This window comes from Oncorhynchus clarkii, chromosome 22, assembly GCF_045791955.1.
Source record: "Oncorhynchus clarkii lewisi isolate Uvic-CL-2024 chromosome 22, UVic_Ocla_1.0, whole genome shotgun sequence".
In the NCBI taxonomy this organism is placed as follows: Eukaryota; Metazoa; Chordata; class Actinopteri; order Salmoniformes; family Salmonidae; genus Oncorhynchus; species Oncorhynchus clarkii.
In genome coordinates this window covers 10288979-10307623 of record NC_092168.1, presented here as the reverse complement: position 1 = coordinate 10307623, position 18645 = coordinate 10288979, and the positions used below count along the sequence as shown (strand labels likewise).

Below are 18645 nucleotides of genomic sequence, written 5' to 3'. Positions count from 1 at the left end.
GTCATGCCACGTCTGTGAGGTAATAACCCAATGGCAAAGCCTGTGTCCCAAATGGCACCCTATTCCCTATACAGTTCACTACTTTTGACCAGGGCCTCAACCAAAAACACATTTCAAAGCCCCTCAGTTACCCTGAACTGACACCGCTCTCACAACACTAAAAGAGCAAGAGGGCTTTACAACACGCCACATCAAATACACAGCTGTATTGACATCATTATTAATCCCATGTGATGTTACGTGGCATTGTGTGGATTTGGGATATGAATTGTATTAAATTCTAATAAAGGCTATGCTCAAGTTCTTTGTTTGATGCTTGAAAGCCACTGCCATTGAACCGTAGAGTACAATAAGTGTTTTTTTGCAACGTTTTTTTTGAAGCAGATTAATGAAACTAAATGCGGCATGAGCTTTCATCCTCTGCTCAAAGGTGTGACTGCCTTTCCTGTTTCCCAGTGGAACTGGTGGTTGTGAATTATCAAATCCTTTTGCTTAATACCACCAGTACTTGTTGTTAAGCTGGAGAGTAGTCCAACAGGCCCTTCTGGCATCTCGTGGAGGTAACATTCATGGTTTTCTACCCTGTGCCACTCTCACGTTCATCCTCAGGGGGCACCGGCTGCAGCTCCATATGGCTGCAGACTGAAGGTCCAGTTTTTATACCAGCGTTAGGCATCTAGCGTCTCAAAACAGGCAGGATAAAAACACGTGTACTTGTCCCAACTCCTCTATTGTGACCATGGTGGTGATTAACACATTCCACACATGGGATATACAATGACCAAGGCATCTGTCGGACCTACTGAGTACAGTATGTGGGTGTTGTCCTTATTTAGCTATTCTAATGACTTAGATTAGATACGCAGGGATGCAAATGTTGGCCAGCTAGAGCTAGATTGAGCACGTACTGTGATCCAGGAAACTTTGAGTAGTCAAATATGGCGATTCATTTTTTTGTTGAATATTTTTTTCGGGGTTGCTTATTTGCTCTTAATTTGACCTTTGACTCTGTCACAGAAATGTGGTCGGGGGGCTGAAAAGGTGTCTGAGAATGCCATTTCTGTTCGAGCCTCAAGCCTGTGCTGGAAAATAAACATGGGAGGTATTTCCCCTAAATCATCAGGAAAAGGAAGTTGCAGTTATTTTCTAATATTTCCTTAACTACCTCTACAGCTTGGCCTTCCAAAGCTAAGCTAGGTGTATAAGAATAACAAGCTCAAAACTTGCAAAAGTAATGATTGTTAAAAATCATCCATTGATTCACAATTGTTTTTATGGTTGATAAGGTCTACTGATTTGGCTCGACACCAGGGTGTATTCATTATACCGATTCTGTTGCAAAGAGGTTTGTACGCTTGCAACAGGAAATGTTTACTCCAAACTGAGAACATTTTGCAACAAACAAGCATTTCTATTGGACAGATTCCGGTAGGTCCCTTCCCATTTTCATTCCGTTTGCTCTGTTTGGTTCTTTTAACGGTTTACGTTGCGAGATGTATTAAATACACCCCAAATGGTGTATTAGATTAAAGAGAAAGGTATATAAAGACAGGAATCACATATTTCTATTTTATCTGTAATATGTGAAGCCAAACAGCCTTTAGCTGTGTCCCTATTCCCTTTATAGTCCCCTATGGACCCTGGTCAAAAGTACTTCACTACGTATGGAATAGAATGCCATTGGGGATGTGGCCTATAAAAGTGAATTGCATTATCAAAACAATTTACAAAAAAGTAATTATATCCTTTACAGAAATATGGGGGATGTGCAGCTTGTGACTACAATGCGGATCTCCAAGACCAGCTTGACATTAGGCCGAGGTTCTCCAAGTCCGGAGTCTCCAACCTTCACTCTCCCACCCCGCAATGCCCGGGTCAGCCCAGGAGAGACCGCACGCCTTGATGGGAAGGTAGGAATCGCTCTCTCAAAGCCTGTCCCAATTCGCAACCCTGTATCCCTTCCCCTTGGTCCTATCTTCTTTGATGTTAGCATTTCTGAATAGGTATAACCAGTGTAGTGGTAAGGCTTCCACCATATCTGCAAACATTGAAAGATTAGGCCCATAAGGAGGAGAGGGATCCAATTTGTGAATGGACCCAAAAATGTAATTTTTTTTCCTCCCTCCCGACTTTGTACCGGTTATGTTTATTTTCAACCCACCCGAGTGTGCGCGAGCTGAACATGTTGTATAACCTTCATTGTGTTTGGAGTAGAGGTGCTGAATTGTACTTTGTTGCCTTGGGTTAAGGTCTTGTGTTGACCCCCCGCCCACCTCCTGTTAGCAGGCCCAAGGCTCCTACTGTGCTGAGCTCTCCTTGGCATCCCTCTCCGAGTATCACTGTCTGTTTGGACTTGGCCCAATCCCAAATCGACCCCTATGCACTTGTGGAGATGAACAATATGGTGAACTCCACCTAGCCTATCCAAAGGGCAAGGTGGAGATATTGCCATATCACTAACACCTATAATATATTTTCGTATCTCCACGTGCGTAGGGATTGATTTGGAATTGGGCATCCGTGTCAAATTTATCAGCTCACCCAGTGTGGTCATGGGTGAGCAACCAGGCTTTTTACAAAAAAAATGACCGTCTCAGAATGCTTTTCCCAACATGTAGTTGAGGCTGGCAGACGGTACTGTCAGGTCTTGATTTATCGCAAAGGTCCTTTTGGCAAAGATTGCTTGAATTTCCATTTTCCAAAATGATTAATGGATGGTGACTTGTTATCCTTAAAAATAAATGTTTGCCCAATATGTTTTGAAGTTAACCAAACATTTAAATCATTGATGCGTAGGTTATGTTTTTTTTTAAATACACTTAAAAATGAGGAAAAAAGAGATCCATGTTGATCGGGATTAAGTTTGAGGTTAATCATGGGTGAAATGCTAGTCAGGAAGAATAATATAATTTATGCCATTTAGCCAACACTTTTATCCAAGCAATTTAGTCATGTGGGCATAAATGTTCATATTGGTGGCCACAGTGCGACTCAAACCCACTATCCTGGATGTGCTAGTGCCGAACTCTACACAGGACCACAATGCATTTCTCCAATACATTTTATTTCCTAACTATATCTCCAGAGTGTAGCTCATTGGTTTTGTGATCTTGATTTTATCCCCCAAAATGCACGATTGAAATGTAACTCTGTCCACTGCACATGTCATCAGCATGGCCAGTCAGTTAAGCTAGACAAACTCTCTACAGTGGCTTTGCTCTGTGTTTGGAACCCTTTCATCATGTACCCGTGTCATGTTTGACACTCCCCTAAGGGTCGGTTCTGCTAAACAGATGTCCCGGTCTTAGTTCCTGTCAAGTCTCCCCACTGCTTTCCATGTAAAAGGGATAGTTCACACACAAAATAAATGACATTGGTTTACTTACATTGTAAGCAGGCAATTGATAAAGTATGGCAGCAATCAATACTTTGGTTATGTTTACCTTACTGCTCTCTTCAAATGCTAATGCTTTGAATGAGTCCTCTTTAAAGGGGAAGTTCAGAATTTTACAACTTGATGTTCGATGGTTCCTCACCCTGAAAGTAGTCTACGGGCCAGGAGAAACTGTAATCCATGGTTCGGTTTTAACGACATGAAGGCAGCGTTATGGCCCTGCTGTGTGTGGGATCGCTCTTCGATTGGAAAGGATGTGTGACTAATGAGACTGTGGTGTTACAGAAAGCAGGCTCCTGTCGCTTTGAGTTCACCTCCACCGTACACATGGTTTTCATTCGGCTTCCCTGTCTCTGCTTTGAGTCTGATGTGAAGTAATGGAGTCATTTCTGGGGCTCATGGTAAAAATCCAAATTGCATCCTCTTTATGAAACGATAAAGTAAAGCAGGGTTCCCCAACTGGCGGCCCGCGGGCCAACACCATGTGTATGGTGGAACCCCATGTTTTGTGGACATAAGATAGAAAAAACATCAGGAAATCAGCTCCAAGTGATTTTCAAATCTGTTCAAGTATTCCCACGCATATCAGAGACATTCTGTATGTGATCGTATACAAATAATAATTGATTGGATTTATATGGCGCTTTTCTTCAAACTGAGGAACTCCTAAGCACTTTTTACATCGTAGGGGGAAACTTACCTCATCCACCATCAATGTGTAGCACCCACCTCAGGGATGCACGGTGACCATTTTCATGCCAGAATGCTCACCACACATCCGGTGAGGAGTGATATATGCCGATTTAGGTGGGCATGATGGAATGTGGCCAGGTTGGGAATTTAGCCTTGATACCGCCGTGAACTCCCCTACTCTTACAATAAGTGCCATGGGATTTTGAATGGCACCCGCTTTAATGTCCTATCCGAAAGACGGCACCCTACGCAGGGCAATGTCCTTAAATGTAATCCAGGTGTGAAACGATTGTTTTAGTCAAATATTCTATCTGTTTATAGTCAGTCAATTTGCAGCCCCACCATCCGCTCAATAAACATTTGCCCCGCGGCTGAATCTAGTTAATGATCCCTGCAGTAAAGTCTTCAAGAAGGAGAGAGAATTCGGAAGGAACTGTTAACAGGCATTTGCCTACAATTTAAAGTCAATAAATAGTGCCTATCAACCAATCGGCATCCAGGATCTGAACTACCCGTTTCCTAAGTTGATTCAACTAAACCGGGCTGGACTTTAACCAGTGCTCATGATCAAGATCCAGTATGAATGTAAAAACCTCCCCTATCTTCAACTTCCTCTGGCTTCTCTAACATACCATCTTTGCCTGTGTTGCCGTCAATGAGCTTCCGCATTTTAGTTGATTTTTTTTTCCCCCCTTCTCAAATGGCTCTTGGTACTCTAAATACTCTCGCCGCCCGCAAACCCTTGTGGTGTGCTCCTAAAACACAGTGGGTAAGGCAAAGGGAATTGAAATGATAAATGCCGCTGGAGCCGGAGCCAGGGAAGCTGCAGGAGCATGGAGCTAGAAGTCTGGGCCTGCTGAGGGAGTTAGAGGAGAACTGGACTGACTTTGTGTCTGACAGTGACTGCAGCTCAGACGCTCGGTCAGAATCCATTGAGCTGTGGCCACAGATGTTTAACACCACAGAGCACCACAGGTCCACAGAGCACCCTGTTGTGCTCCACGTGTATAGCTCACTCACAAAGGAAGCTCATCCCTCCACCCTGTGTCATCCTAATCTATGGGTTTATTTGAATTTGTCTGGAAATGTATTTAAGATCAAGTCAAGTTGTGTTGGATGAAATGTGAATAGGGAAAAATTCATAAGGATCCAAGTTGGGTTGCTGGGATTTCTGGAAAACCTGGGAATTTTGGGAAAGTTACCATAGATTCAAGTATGTCTCACCCGCCTACTGTAATTCCCATGTTAAAGGATACACACTTCTGACTGTTGTCATGACCACACCCCTGACATAATGTAAGGAAGCACAGTATTGAATCCCCCCCCCCGAAAATATTGAGATGGCATGATAATGGCAGCCTCAAACAATTCTGGTCATTGATAGCAAAGCCTTTGGCAACCAAGTCTAGAGCTGTTTCCTGAGAGAATGGAGCTAACTGTTGGAGTTGAGAGGTCCAGTTTGGGGGAACTGTTCTGTTAGACACCCATTTTAGCACTCTGGTTTTAGATACACTACCGATCATATAGGTTCATATACAGCGACCCTAATATGTAATTCTATGGGTTCATATGGTTCAAATTGGTTTATTTGGGCATAATAACCCACTGATATTGATAGTACTTTAAATTTAAGTACAGCTAACTTGAATATCTTTAATTTAAAAAATAAAACTGTTTCTGCAGACTGACTACTCGCCTGGGCCACTTCTGTTCTGGCACATTGACAGTATGGATACATCTGTATTATTTATAGTTCCTAAACACAGACCTTTTGCATTCCTGTGCTGCACGTTGGACCAACAATAACAATACCTTCAGTTCTAATTCTCTAGCTCTTTCTATAATGTGTAACAGTCTTGGCATTTTAACCTTCATACAGTGATTATGTAAACAAGATTTTGGACAATATTTTTTTTTTTTAAATTCTAACACATTGTATTTCCATTACTGTTGATACTAAACCAATGCTAAATCCAACATCGAAATAAATGGATGTGTATTTTTGCTATGAGGATAGTCTAGTCCCGCCTTATGCATCACTTCCTTATCCTTTGGGATTGGACGTTTGTGATGAGGGTGAGATGCTTGTTATAGCAGAGGAAGAGGGAGCCAGCATTGCGGTGTCTGATTCAGTACAGCCTGACTGTCCAGCGGTAAGGATACCTGGGTTTAAATACTATTCAAATTATCTCAAATTCTTTATTTGTGCTTGATTGAGTTTGCCTGGCTTAATGGGCCAATAAAATGCTCCCAAAACTGTCACTCCAAGCAGGCTAGTCCAAACGCTCAAGTTATTGAAAGAATTGAAATAGTATTTGAACCCAGGGCAGGTGCTGAGACAGAGTAGATATATGGAATGCGTCTTGATAGGGATTAAAAGATCTTAGTCTTGTGACTTTCAGCTTCCTGAGGTATTGTTTTTTTCAGAGCCGCTGGAGCAGAACCCAGTCAGCTCCTCTTCTGCTTGGATGCTCTGCAACAACACAGAATTTCTCCAACTGTTACTTTTTGTGGAGGTGTACAGTAGTACCTCAAACTGTGATGGAGCTAAAGCATGTTTGTGTGCAGTGAGAGCACCTTGGTGAAGGAATTTTGAAATGACTTTAAAAATATTGTGTGGGATGTAGATATGTTCAGCACCAACCTTAAGACTTTAGGTTCTTTGGTATCGATGGAATGGAACACTTTGGACATCTGCCAGCCAAATGCCCCACACACACACACTGTTAGATTAAAGCGGGCTCCCACCATCTATGATTTACAGACGACCTTCAAACAAGGGTATCGTGTGCACATATGGTTATCTGCTTCCAGGAGGAGGTCATGTGTCAGGGAGTTTGTTACTTTGTTCTGTTGTTCTCCCAGGCAGCATTCATCACTACTGAAGAAAAGATCCATCACCTCTCCTTACGTCTGTGTCCCAAATGGCACCCTATTCCATATATAGTCCACTGCTTTTGACCCTGACCCGTAGGGCTCTGGTCAAATGGAGTGCACTATATATGGAATAGGGTGCCATTTGGGATGCATACTAAGTACTTACTCTTGACATTGAGGATCCAAGAAGAAGAAACCTTCCCAGTGCTGTAGGTCATGGTGCGTCCATAAATACCACTGTCCCTCTTCTTTTGACCGTCTAGATTGAAGCTTTTTCAATGGCTCTGTGTTATGTAGGGGAAACTTGACTTCTCTTTTATCAGAACGGTGCAAGTTGTAGCTCCTCTGGCACTAAGTAAAGATATTTGTGGGGTCAGATACTGATCTCGATGCAGATGTTCCTGTTTATGCAAATCCCTCTGTTATCATTATAACAGAATCACTAGAAGCAGCATACAAGGCGATCCAATTTTTACTTTGCTATTTTTATTATCCATGGAACCCGTGCCCCAGGCAATTCATACATTTAAGGAAATGACACCAATATCTCTAAAATATACTGACCACTTCATGTCATTATACGCAGTCAATGTTTTACTATATCTAGACAATGTATCCCAATCGCTCCCAAACGCATTAAAAAGGTCATAGATAAATTCAGCGCCATCAAGTTTTATCAAATTAATCAGCCCTACTGCCTCTTAAGACTCTGATGGAGGACTCCGTCTCTTCTTATAGATTCCCAATTGTTTCCAATTTTAGACATTTGAGAGTAGATACATTTCTTTCCTTAGATAAAACCATTTGCAGAAACTTTAACAGAACACTCAATTCAATCCGACCTCGGTAGATGGACTAACGGTTGCTTTAACCGGCAGAATAACCATTATCAAAATAAATATATTGCCACAGCTGCATTTCTGTAGGTAAATGCTTCCCATGGTTCCCACTTCTGGCTAACGGGATACAATGCATAGTGCAGTTTAAAACTGTCAAGATGAGCCATCCTGGATAACATTTATACATGTACAAAGAGAGAAATACGTAGGAGGACTATCCGTACCGAACTTTAAATTCTATTTCCAGGCTCTAGCATTTCGCCCCGTCAAATTGGTTTAGACATGATTTATTCTGCCCCCTTGCTGAATAGAGATCGTGTAATATATTACCCTGGAAGAGGCTGTCTTTATTGATATAAGCCTTAAACCATGCAAATTACACTATGTTCGAAGTAGAGCTCTGAGACAGGATTGTGTCGAGGCACAGACCTGGGGCAGGGTACCAAAACCTGTCTGCAGCATTGAAGGTCCCCAAGAACACAGTGGCCTCCATCGTTCTTAAATGGAAGAAGTTTGGAACCAAGAAGACTTCCTCGAGCTGGCCAAACTGAGCAATTGGGGGAGAAGGGCCTTGGTCAGGGAGGTGACCAAGAACCAGATGGTCACTCTGACAGAGCTCCTGAGTTCCTCTGTGGAGACGGTTGTCCTTCTGGAAGGTTCTCCCGTCTCTGCATCTCTGGCCAGACGGAAGCCACTCCTCAATAAAAGGCACATGACAGCCCGCTTGGGGACTCAGACCATGAGAAACAATATTCTCTGGTCTGATGGAACCAAGATTGATCTCTTTGGCCTGAATGCCAAGCATCACATCTGGAGAAAACCAGGCACCATCCCTACGGTGAAGCATGGTGGTGGCAACAGCATGCTGTGGGGATGGTTTTCAGGGGCAGGGACTGAGACTAGTCGGGGTCAAAGGAAAGCTGAACGGCTTCTTCACCTGCGGGATTGTCTGAGACCAGCCACCCGGACAGCTGATGAAACTGGGTTTGCGCAACCAAAGAATTTCTGCACAAACAGTGAGAAACCATCACAGGAAGCTCCTCTGTGGGCTCGTCGTCCTCAACAGGGTCTTGACCTGACTGCAGTTCGGCGTCGTAATCAACTTCAGTGGGCAAATGCTCACCTTCGATGGAGAAGTGTGCACTTCATGGATGAATCCCGGTTTCAACTGAACCGGGCAGACGTGTGTGCGAGCGCTTTGCCTATGTCAACGTTGTGAACAGAGTGCCCCATGGTGGAATTATGTTATGGGCATGCATAAGCTATGGACAACGAACACAGTTTAACTTTATCAATGGCAATTTGAATGCACAGTGATACCCTGACCAGATTCTGAGGCCTGTTGTCATGCTGTTCATCTGCCACCCTCACCTCATGTTTCAGCATGATCATGCACTGTCCCATGTCGCAAGGTTCTGTACACAATTCCTGGAAGCTGAAAATATCCCAGTTCTTCCATGGCCTGCATACTTACCAAACATGTCATCCATTGAGCATGTTTGTGATGCTCTGGATCGACATGTACGACAGCGTCTTCCAGTTTCTGCCTACATCCAGCAACTCCGCACAGCCATTTAAAGAGTGGGACAACATTCCACTGGCCACAATCAACAGCCTGATCAACTCCATGCGAAGGAGATGTTGCTCTGCATGCGGCAAATTGGTGGTCACACCAGATACTGACCGGTTTTGTGATCCACGCCCTTACCGTGACCAACAGATGCATATCTGTATTCCCGGTCATGTGAAATCCATAGGTAAGGGGCTGATGAATTTATTTAAATTGACTGATTTCCTTATATTGTATGAGCAGTAACTCAGTAAAATATATACTTTGTTCTGTGTGTGGTGTGTGTGTGTGTGTGTGTGTGTGTGTATGGTGCCATTTGGGACATGGACAATAAGTAATTGGGCGGTGCTGCAGGACTATTAATATGGCATAATTACAGACTCTCCTGAAAGAATATATAAATAAAAAGTAATGTGTTCATTGGCAGTGAAAAAGTACTGTAGTCGTGCTTGTCTATATTCTACAGTAGACAGTGCAGTTGTCCATCGCAAACCAGGTCTGTGTCCCCATTTGAGGTCAACTGGTCGTGCTGCATGACAGTGACCGTACGTGTTTTTTTCCCCTTCCCGACAGGCATTGTTGTTGTCATGCTCAAGGGGCATGTTCTTAATGTGAGGGGATGCTCCTCTGAAGACGAGGAATGTCCACCAACATGGAGGCAGCCATCTGACATGCCACGGGTCAATGTAGCGCCTCTCTCCCCAGCCTCCCAGTCATTTTAATGGCCTGCCAAGGGTAGAACTCATCCTCCTAAAGAATTCTATTATTACATAATTACGAGCCAGTAGGAAAATATAGGGGGAGCAGCATGCGAGGGAGGCTCCATGTGAACGCTGTGAAAGGTATGCTGCCAGAAACCTGATGGTGGTTGAAACTGCTTGCCTATTGAAAGCAGATGTGGACCACTTCTAGGCTACTCCTACACGGCTCCACCCTGACTCACCGCTCCGCTGACTCCTCTGACCAGTGTTAGAGAAGCGGCCATCTTTCTTCTGCTGCTGGTTACATTCAAATGTTACATTTTGGTTTTAATGGCGTACGCTGTTCACATAGGCTACTTCAATGAAGGCCTTTTTTCCCCGCAGAGAGCGGTCTCATCCGTCCACTGACTGTTTGGAACGGTAGTTGAACACGGGTAATTATTGTCTTTTGCGTGTGTAATTCATGGCAGCCTTTTGGCAGTCTGGCTTGAAAGTGGCTGCGAAGCCAGGAAAAATGCAATGTTGATGAGATGAAGACATCAGGTTGTTTTTGAATGGTGAAAACAGCAGTCAAATTCTTAATTTTCCCCCCTCCAATGGGATGTTAGCTCAGGATTAAACATGAACATGTCCCTAAATGATGTTGGATTCTCACAATGTGGATAGTGGCTATTCACAGCACTGTGAGAATCAACTTATGGATCACTCAACCTGACAGAACAGGGATGTGTCTCAAATGGCGCCCTATTCCCTAAGTGTGTTTCTTTAGAACAGAGCCCCTATGGGTCCTGGTCAAAAGTAGTGCACTATGAAGGGAATAGGGTGCCATTTGGGACGTTAACCGGTTCTGACACCATCCGGGCGGTAGCGATCACAACTTGGTGGGAATACATGAATAGGTTCTGCTGAACTATACGTCCAATGAGAATTAGCCAGACAATTATTCTCTCTGAGAGGCCAGCTCCAGCTGTAATCCAGTACAGGTGTCTTCCAGAATGCAAAGTTGAAAAGTAATTCTCTGTACAAGACCTTTTGAGAATTACCGGGCCAAATAAACCATAGGCCTATTTCTTGGGAAATGGAAAGGACAAGGCTTTAGTTCCAAATGGAACCCTATTTCCTATATAGTGCTCTACTTTTCACTAGGACTTTGGTCAAAGGTAAAGCATTAAATAGGACATAAGGTGTCATTTGAGAAGCAGACAAGAAAACGTCCGATGCATTTATTGATTTGGAGCAGCGTCTTGTCTAAAGACGCGAGGGATCAAAATAGTTGCTTCACATGGAAACAGTGGCAGTATGAATCGCTCTGCTTACATGATTAAAATAACAAACTTCAGCTTCCCTTTGATCATTTTCCTCTCTTCATTATGAGGGGATTTCGTTGTAAAGTCTGCTTTTATCCCAGAAGTATTAGCCTTGTTATGGCAAGTAGTAACGCTTGATGTGGTGATACATTGGGTGCCAGTAGCGTGACTCAAAAAGCACTAGAGACAATATTCCTCGCTTTGTTCCTCATATGTCTCTCTCCCTGTTTACTTGTCTTCTTGCATTCTTGGGTATTTCGATGCTCTTCGGGAGCTAGGCTGTATGTCCGGGATGGATCAGCAGTCGAGGCTCTCCTCAGCTGCCAGTGCATTGATCCATAGTCCTGTCGCAACCTTTGTTTTCATGCCATTTTTCCCTTGACAAACCAATATGGTACTTTTGTCCGGGTTTGGTATAAACTTGACTCGGTGTGTAAACAACCCGTTGTTTCTCCTATACTCGACATGTGAACGTGGTCATTTGGGATGTTTGAGGTCGAGAGGTTGACCACAATAAGTTTTATGAACGAGAAGTCTCGACTCTGCTTCAAGATTTCTGCGGCACTGAACGTCAAGCAGCTGAGTTTTAAGAGGAAATGCCAGTGTCTGTTTGATTTAATAACGACTTTAAACCTAGTACTGCTATTTTTGGGCAAGCCTGAGGAGGACTGGGTACAGCAGAGGTAATATTTTATTGAAACTGAGAGGCTAGTTTGACAGACTGGAATGAGAGTGGTCGATTACAGAGAGAAGCTGGACTTTCGCAGCAGCTTTTTTTTTAAATTTTTTTACCTCCCCTAAGACTTGAGTTCCATATGGAATCAATCTATTGTCTACGAGCTGTCGAGCCATATTCATTTGTATGTTCAATCTGAAATGCGTACCAGCTGCAGTGGTTAACAATTTAATATTTGTTGCTGTTAATTTAAAGCCAGTATGTGCAAGGGCTTGTATTGCTTTGCAGAGTGAGACCCATGTAATGTTCATGTTTGGGTTTACCATGGTTCTCCTCCGAAATTGTATTTTACAAAGTCCCAGGGGTTCAAGGGGAGAGGATTGGTTGGCAATGCCACCAGTGGAAACAGAGTTGGAGAGAAATAGATTGCCCATCCACTTTTCATTTTATTAGCTGTGGTCTCTGCCTGTAGATTTGTGATGCTTCAAAGACTTCAGAGAAAATAAGCTGTAGTGCAATTTTTTTTTTTTAATGGAAGTCGACAAGAAGTGAAATGAATCGGAGAAAGGTGGGAAGCTCCTCCAGATAGACGGGGGATGTGAGCAGTGTTTCACAGAGCTTCTGTACCTGTTCAACCCTGCCATATCGTGTGCCCTTTCAGCACCTGTACTCCACTCTTCACGTGGTGTTATTAGCGATGGCTACTGACCTGGGACAAAAAGCATCGAGAGAATGGAAACGTCAGAGAGGACTAAGAACTTGAGAAATACAATATGCACTGGGGATAGGAAGTTGTGGAAATGTAGGTTTTGTTAGAAAACAGAAGACCGAGATAATTAAACAGACATTAATTACTGCCACAAGTAGCATTTGTTGTATTCTGGGAAGTCAAACGCTGAGAGTAATCAGTAGCTTCCCAGTTCGCTTGCTGATTGTTGATATCAATGCTTATCATTTGTTTTTGTAAATATCCTATTGTTTGCTGTGTCCATTTTGTTTTTACGTGTAATTAAGTTTTAATTAGGCTATGGGCCACAGATTCAGTCAGTTTCACACACCCAGGGAGTTCCTGTGCTCCCACTCCAATTGTATTGAGAAGATAAATGGATGGATGTGAACACATACTAGGCATTGGGATTGTCACGGAGCTGGTGTCAGTCAGTGGCCTAAAAAAAATTCATCTGCTAGTTAAAAAAAAGTCATTTCTTACGGATATCGTTTATGATTGGGAGTAGCACACCGTTGGGCTGTGTTTCAACCATGACCATTAACCCCTGATGCCCCATTTTTCTTCTGTTTTTGTATAGTTAAAATCCACTGAAACACATCCATCTATTCCCAGGTGAGAGGACACCCTGAGCCCCAGGTCATGTGGTCCAGGAATGGGAAAGCGGTGATAGCTGGAGAGCGCTTCGCCATGGAACAAAGTAGCCGTGGAACCTTCAGCCTGGTGGTCCACGGTATCCAGGAGGAGGATGCGGGACGTTACACGTGTGAGGCAGTCAACGATGCCGGAAGTCGCCAGGTCACAGTGGAGATCACTGTAGAAGGTACAGAAGCGCCTTCAATTTGTTTCCCAAATGGCAGTCTAGGCTTCCATTTGGAACACAGCTTGACCCTCTCCGTCAGCCAACCAGATAGATAATTGAATGGTCTGTCAACAAATGTTTTGGCAGGGTCCACTGGCTTTGCTTTGTAGCTCCTTTTCAAATGTAGCATGGAAAGCAGACTTCTAAGGAACCCTGAGAAATGCACGGCCTCAAAAGCTCATGTGAAATTAAAACCAAGACTGTGTCAAGTATTTTAAACACCAGCACATTTATTCAACTCCATAAAATATAAGACGTCCTGTAATACGGGCTTTTATACTGCTTTTATACTTTGCCCAAGTGATGTTTTAACTCAATGTAATGATAGGGATAAGGTTGAATATGGATCATCTTCAAAAGGACCACTTTGTTTTTGATTTATTGCAGATAATGTCCTTTTCTAATTCCCCGTTCAGAAGGAACTCATTAGAGCAACCCATCCAAAGCCAACAGAGGTTTTCGTCCCAAATGGCCCCCTATTCCCTATATAGTTCACTACTTTTGACCAGAGTAAATGGGGAATAGGGGGCCATTTTGGATTTATACTGTCCTGTTAGCATAAACGGTGTTAGCACACTTAGTTTTTTACTATTCCTTGGTGTAGACATGCCAGCTGTGCCTTTCCATTTCCGATAGTTACACTGTGGATACTTAGGTACATTATGCATTATGCACCTACTGCTTTCCGGGGAGAAGTATGGAAACACTCGGACATCCTCCACATTTTGTAAAGCTTTCCAAGATCATAAACAGCTATTTAGGCACCTCAGGCTCACTAAATATTAACATATGGAGCACGCCCTTTCTAACAAGTAGCAGAACAAACACATCTTACAAAGCATTGGACTGAGATATGAAGCATTCTGCAACACTGCCCATTCATTTACGTGCTGCTGGAATTGCACCAGCGATATATTCTATGGCTGTCTCTCCAATGGCACCCTATTCCCTATATAGTTCACTACTTTGGACCAGGGCTCTGGGCACTACATAGGGAATAGGGGGCCATTTGAGACGCATACTTTTAGTTTTTTTATTCATTATCTGAGGCATGTTTTCTCTCAGGGAACACGGGGAAGAAATACAGCCTCCCCTCCTCCAGTAGAACAGGGTAAGATGTCTTTGCTTGTGTCCCAAATGGCACACTATTCCCTACAAAGTGCAGTACTTTTGACCAAAGCCTTATGGGCCCTGGTCAATAGTAGGGCACTATATAGGGAATACGGTGCCATTTGGGACACATTTTTCTTTGCACATGGTGGTATGATTTCTCTTTTTTTAAATCAACCTTCCTATCCTGTTCCATCTGTAAAACCAGAATATTTGTTGCATGAGATGTTTAATCTTGTATTTTTTTTATATTTAGAATAATGCAGATGTTTTATGTTGATGTTAAAAATATAGCCAGTTAGTCATATTGCTATATTAAGTCATTATTAAAATGTAATTTGTTTGTTCAAGTGATGTTATTGAGCAGACACATCTTTGGACGATAAGGTAGTGAGTGAGTCATTGTGTTTTCTCTGACTCCAGCGGGCGGTTTGGAGTTCCAGCGGTGGAGAGCAGGCCCAGTATTTGGGGGGAGAGCCCCCCCAAGTTTGTGACAAAACCCTCACGCATTTTTGTCAGAATGGGACAGACTGGCAAATTCTCGGCCAAAATCACAGGACGTCCACAGCCCCTGGTTACCTGGCTCAAAGTGAGATGGAACAGAGAGAGTTTGGCAACTTCTGTAACTTTCCCCAAGTTTTCCAGAAATCTCAGTTGTAAGGTTCTTGGAATTAGGAGGGAATAAGTATGAACCAATGACCAAGATTTCTAGAAACCTGAGAATTTGGGGAAAGTTACTGGAATTTTGCAACTCTAGATGGTATAGAGAAGACATTCTGTCTTTCAAAGATGGAGGATGGTGAGTCTTCATCTCTGAATTTCTGACTTCACTCTCTTCCTCTCTCCCCCTTTCTTTCTTCCACTTTCTCTGTGATGGATGGCTGTCGCAGGGAGATGAGGAGCTCCATGCTTCTCCCCACTTCAACATGTTTGAGAAGTCCGGAATCCACTTCCTGGAGATCCGAGATGTGTGTGTAGACGATGCAGGAATGTACACCTGCTCTGTAGCCAACAGTGCTGGGAAGGCCACGGCTACAGCGGAGTTGATCGTTCAGGGTAGGACACTGCAGCCAATCACACAGCCTGTTATTCAGCCATCAGCCGTCAAAACACACAGGCAGTGTCCCGAATGGCACCCTATTCCCTTTGCAGTGCACTTATTTTGACTTGGGCCCACTAAATAGGGAATAGGGTACCGTTTAACGTCACAGTAAATCATCAGCAGCGCCAGTTCTGAATACCGAGTTATATTTCGGAAATGTTGACTCGTATTTGAGAGGGGAAATTCAGTGTGTATCCATTCCTTTTTAGGTTCAGGCTGTGACTCGGGCATGTGAGTATGTATCTCATAAAATTCCCTGCATAGTGATATTACTGTGTGACTACATGAGTAAGCATTTTTGTGAGTTGGCTGAATTTCTAGAAAATATTTCCACAATTTCTTCACAGTGAGGTGTTCAATCTTTTGACAATGTCATATGTTACTACTTCTACAGCCTGAGTCCCTCGGCTCTGGTAGCACCTGTCCCAAAGACAACTGACTCACCTGAAGTCAAGCGCACAAGTAATGGCCTGCTCGCAGACCAACGATCCCCTGCCAAAACAGGAGACGGGACTGAGACCAGGCTCACCACTCTCACCATGGAGACCAAAGACAGCACAGAGATCAAAACTCCAGCATGGAAGACCAGCGCAGCATCTCCCAAGACCACCGTCGTGACTTCTCCCAAGCCTCCTGCGGACCTGCCAGACAAAGCCCCTAGAAAGCCTGGTGTCTCTCCCCCCAAGACTGCCAGCTCCACAACCCTGCAGCACCACCTGGGAGGCCAGGGTGCTGTAAGGACCAGTCCTCACCCCCAAAGCAGAGCCCCTGAGAGGGATACAAGAGATCCGTTGAAACCCCCCCCAAAGGGAGTCCCAGAGCCTTCTCCAGAGCCCACCAGAGAGACCAGAAGGCAGACCAGAGAGAGCCGGTCAGAGAGGGCAGCAGTGACTGCAGGAGCTCAACCCAAATTTGACTATGTACCTCAGAGCCAGGATGCTATGGAGGGGACCCCAGTCACATTCAAATGCCAAGGTGATTCAAAACATTTTGCGATTCCATGTTTTCAGATGTTAAAAAATAAATAAATCTATATTTAATCTGAGAAAATAGTACATGACCTTCCCAACCCATTCCCAACTTTTAGATGTTTTTGACATTTGAATAGGCCGTTTGGACAATGTTCACTAATAGCTACTTCATTGTTGCATGTTTATCCCATTAGATTGACTGTTGATGTGCTCTTCCAGTCTCAGGTTCTCCTGTGCCTGGCCTGAGCTGGGTTAAAGATGGCCTCCCTTTGAGACCCAGAGCAGGGCTGACCTTCCAGCAGGACGGCAACACACACATCGTCACTGTGACCAACGTCCAGAAGAGGGACAGTGGAACTTATGGATGCACCATGACCACCAGCACTGGGAAGGTTTCTTCTACTTGGATCCTCGGTGTCAAGAGTAAGTACTTAGGTGCATCCCAAATTGCACCCTATTCCCTGGGCACCATATAGGGAATAGGTTGCCGCTTGGGATGCAGTTTTACTGTAAATAAGTACATTTAGCTTTAATAGGGTGAACTAAGGCCCGTGTTGTGTAAGCTCATTACATTACTCCTTTTCAGTGAACAGTTCTATGTTTGTGAAAGTGTAATAGTTTTGAGCAGTTTCTGGTCTCCAGCTCTGCCTTTGGGTAAAAAAAACCCATCTAATTCCTTTCCCCTGGCTGTCTCAATCAAAACATGGTAATGATGAAGTCAGGATAAGTGAGCACATTGAGGTTAAGTCCATTCCTCAGCTACAATGCTGAGTAGATCTAAAACGAGACTGTTGCGTTTGGAAACGAGACTGTTGCATGTCCTTATACCCCCCCCCCCCAAAAAAAAAGTTGCTTGTTTATTTAATGATAATCAAAGTGAAACTATTTTAGTGGAGGATTTGGAGAGGTTTTGATATCTTGTCTAGTTGTTTTTGTTTGGACTTGACAGACTGGCACCAGTCGACCAGTGATTCAATTTGCAGCAAAAGGGGAGCGTCTGGCATTTTATATTGTGTTTATTTTCTCTAATTCAGAACAGTGCCAAACACTATGCAGATTCAGTTTGCTTGAGACGAGCAGTATATATTTGTTGGGAGTGAGCATCCTTTTAGGAATGACTGTAACAGTTCTTGTCTACCTATGCCATCTATTGGAAAGAAGGAAAATTGCATCTTGTCAGATACCCAGTATGCATCCCGATTTCCCCAAAGTATGGCACACTGGCACACTCCCCGTCATCGATATAAAAGCTTTGGTTTGGTGTCAGCTTTGGTTGAAGGGCATTTCCAGCTTTGTTAAATCTGAGATGGGAGTGTGCAAGTGCACACTTTGGGCAAAGGGTGCAGAATCACGATGGACCTCCCCCCCACTTTGCTTATACCACATTTGTCACTCTTAGACTGACCATTACCACACATTCCATTTGAAATGTACTGCAAGGCTCCAATACAGCATACTGTAAATGTTAATACACCATCTGTGTACTCCCTCCCCTGCAGACCCACGGCAGGAGGGCAAGCCCCCGGCATTCAGCACAGTCCTGAAGGGATGTTCAGTGAGTGAGGGCCAGGACTTCCTTCTGCAGTGCTCAGTGGATGGAAAGCCTCGACCTGACCTCTCCTGGCTCCTAAACGGTGAGAGAGCCTATCATCTCCCCCTGCAGTAAGAAGGGTTGCAAAAGTTTTCCAAAAATCATGTTTGAAGGATTCTGGAATACTTCCTGATTCTGGGGAATCTTCCAACCAGGATTTCTGGAAACCCCAGAAATCTGGGAAAGTTGAGGGAATTTTGTAACCCTTTCCGTACCAGTCATCAC

The 18645-nt window shown here is 43.8% G+C and overlaps 1 protein-coding gene across 2 annotated transcripts in view; it reads left to right on the top strand.

The window, feature by feature from the left end:
• LOC139380335 (myosin light chain kinase, smooth muscle-like) overlaps positions 1-18645 on the top strand; it is a 76355-nt gene that overhangs the window by 13183 nt on the left and 44527 nt on the right. For both annotated transcript variants that reach the window (XM_071122951.1, XM_071122950.1), the window contains exons 3-11: positions 1754-1910; positions 13400-13607; positions 14712-14757; positions 15180-15345; positions 15647-15812; positions 16068-16089; positions 16253-16833; positions 17049-17252; positions 18329-18463. In XM_071122951.1, the coding sequence (XP_070979052.1) occupies positions 1758-1910; positions 13400-13607; positions 14712-14757; positions 15180-15345; positions 15647-15812; positions 16068-16089; positions 16253-16833; positions 17049-17252; positions 18329-18463 (1681 nt within the window). In that variant the 5' untranslated portion in view covers positions 1754-1757. The remainder of the gene's footprint in view (positions 1-1753; positions 1911-13399; positions 13608-14711; positions 14758-15179; positions 15346-15646; positions 15813-16067; positions 16090-16252; positions 16834-17048; positions 17253-18328; positions 18464-18645) is intronic.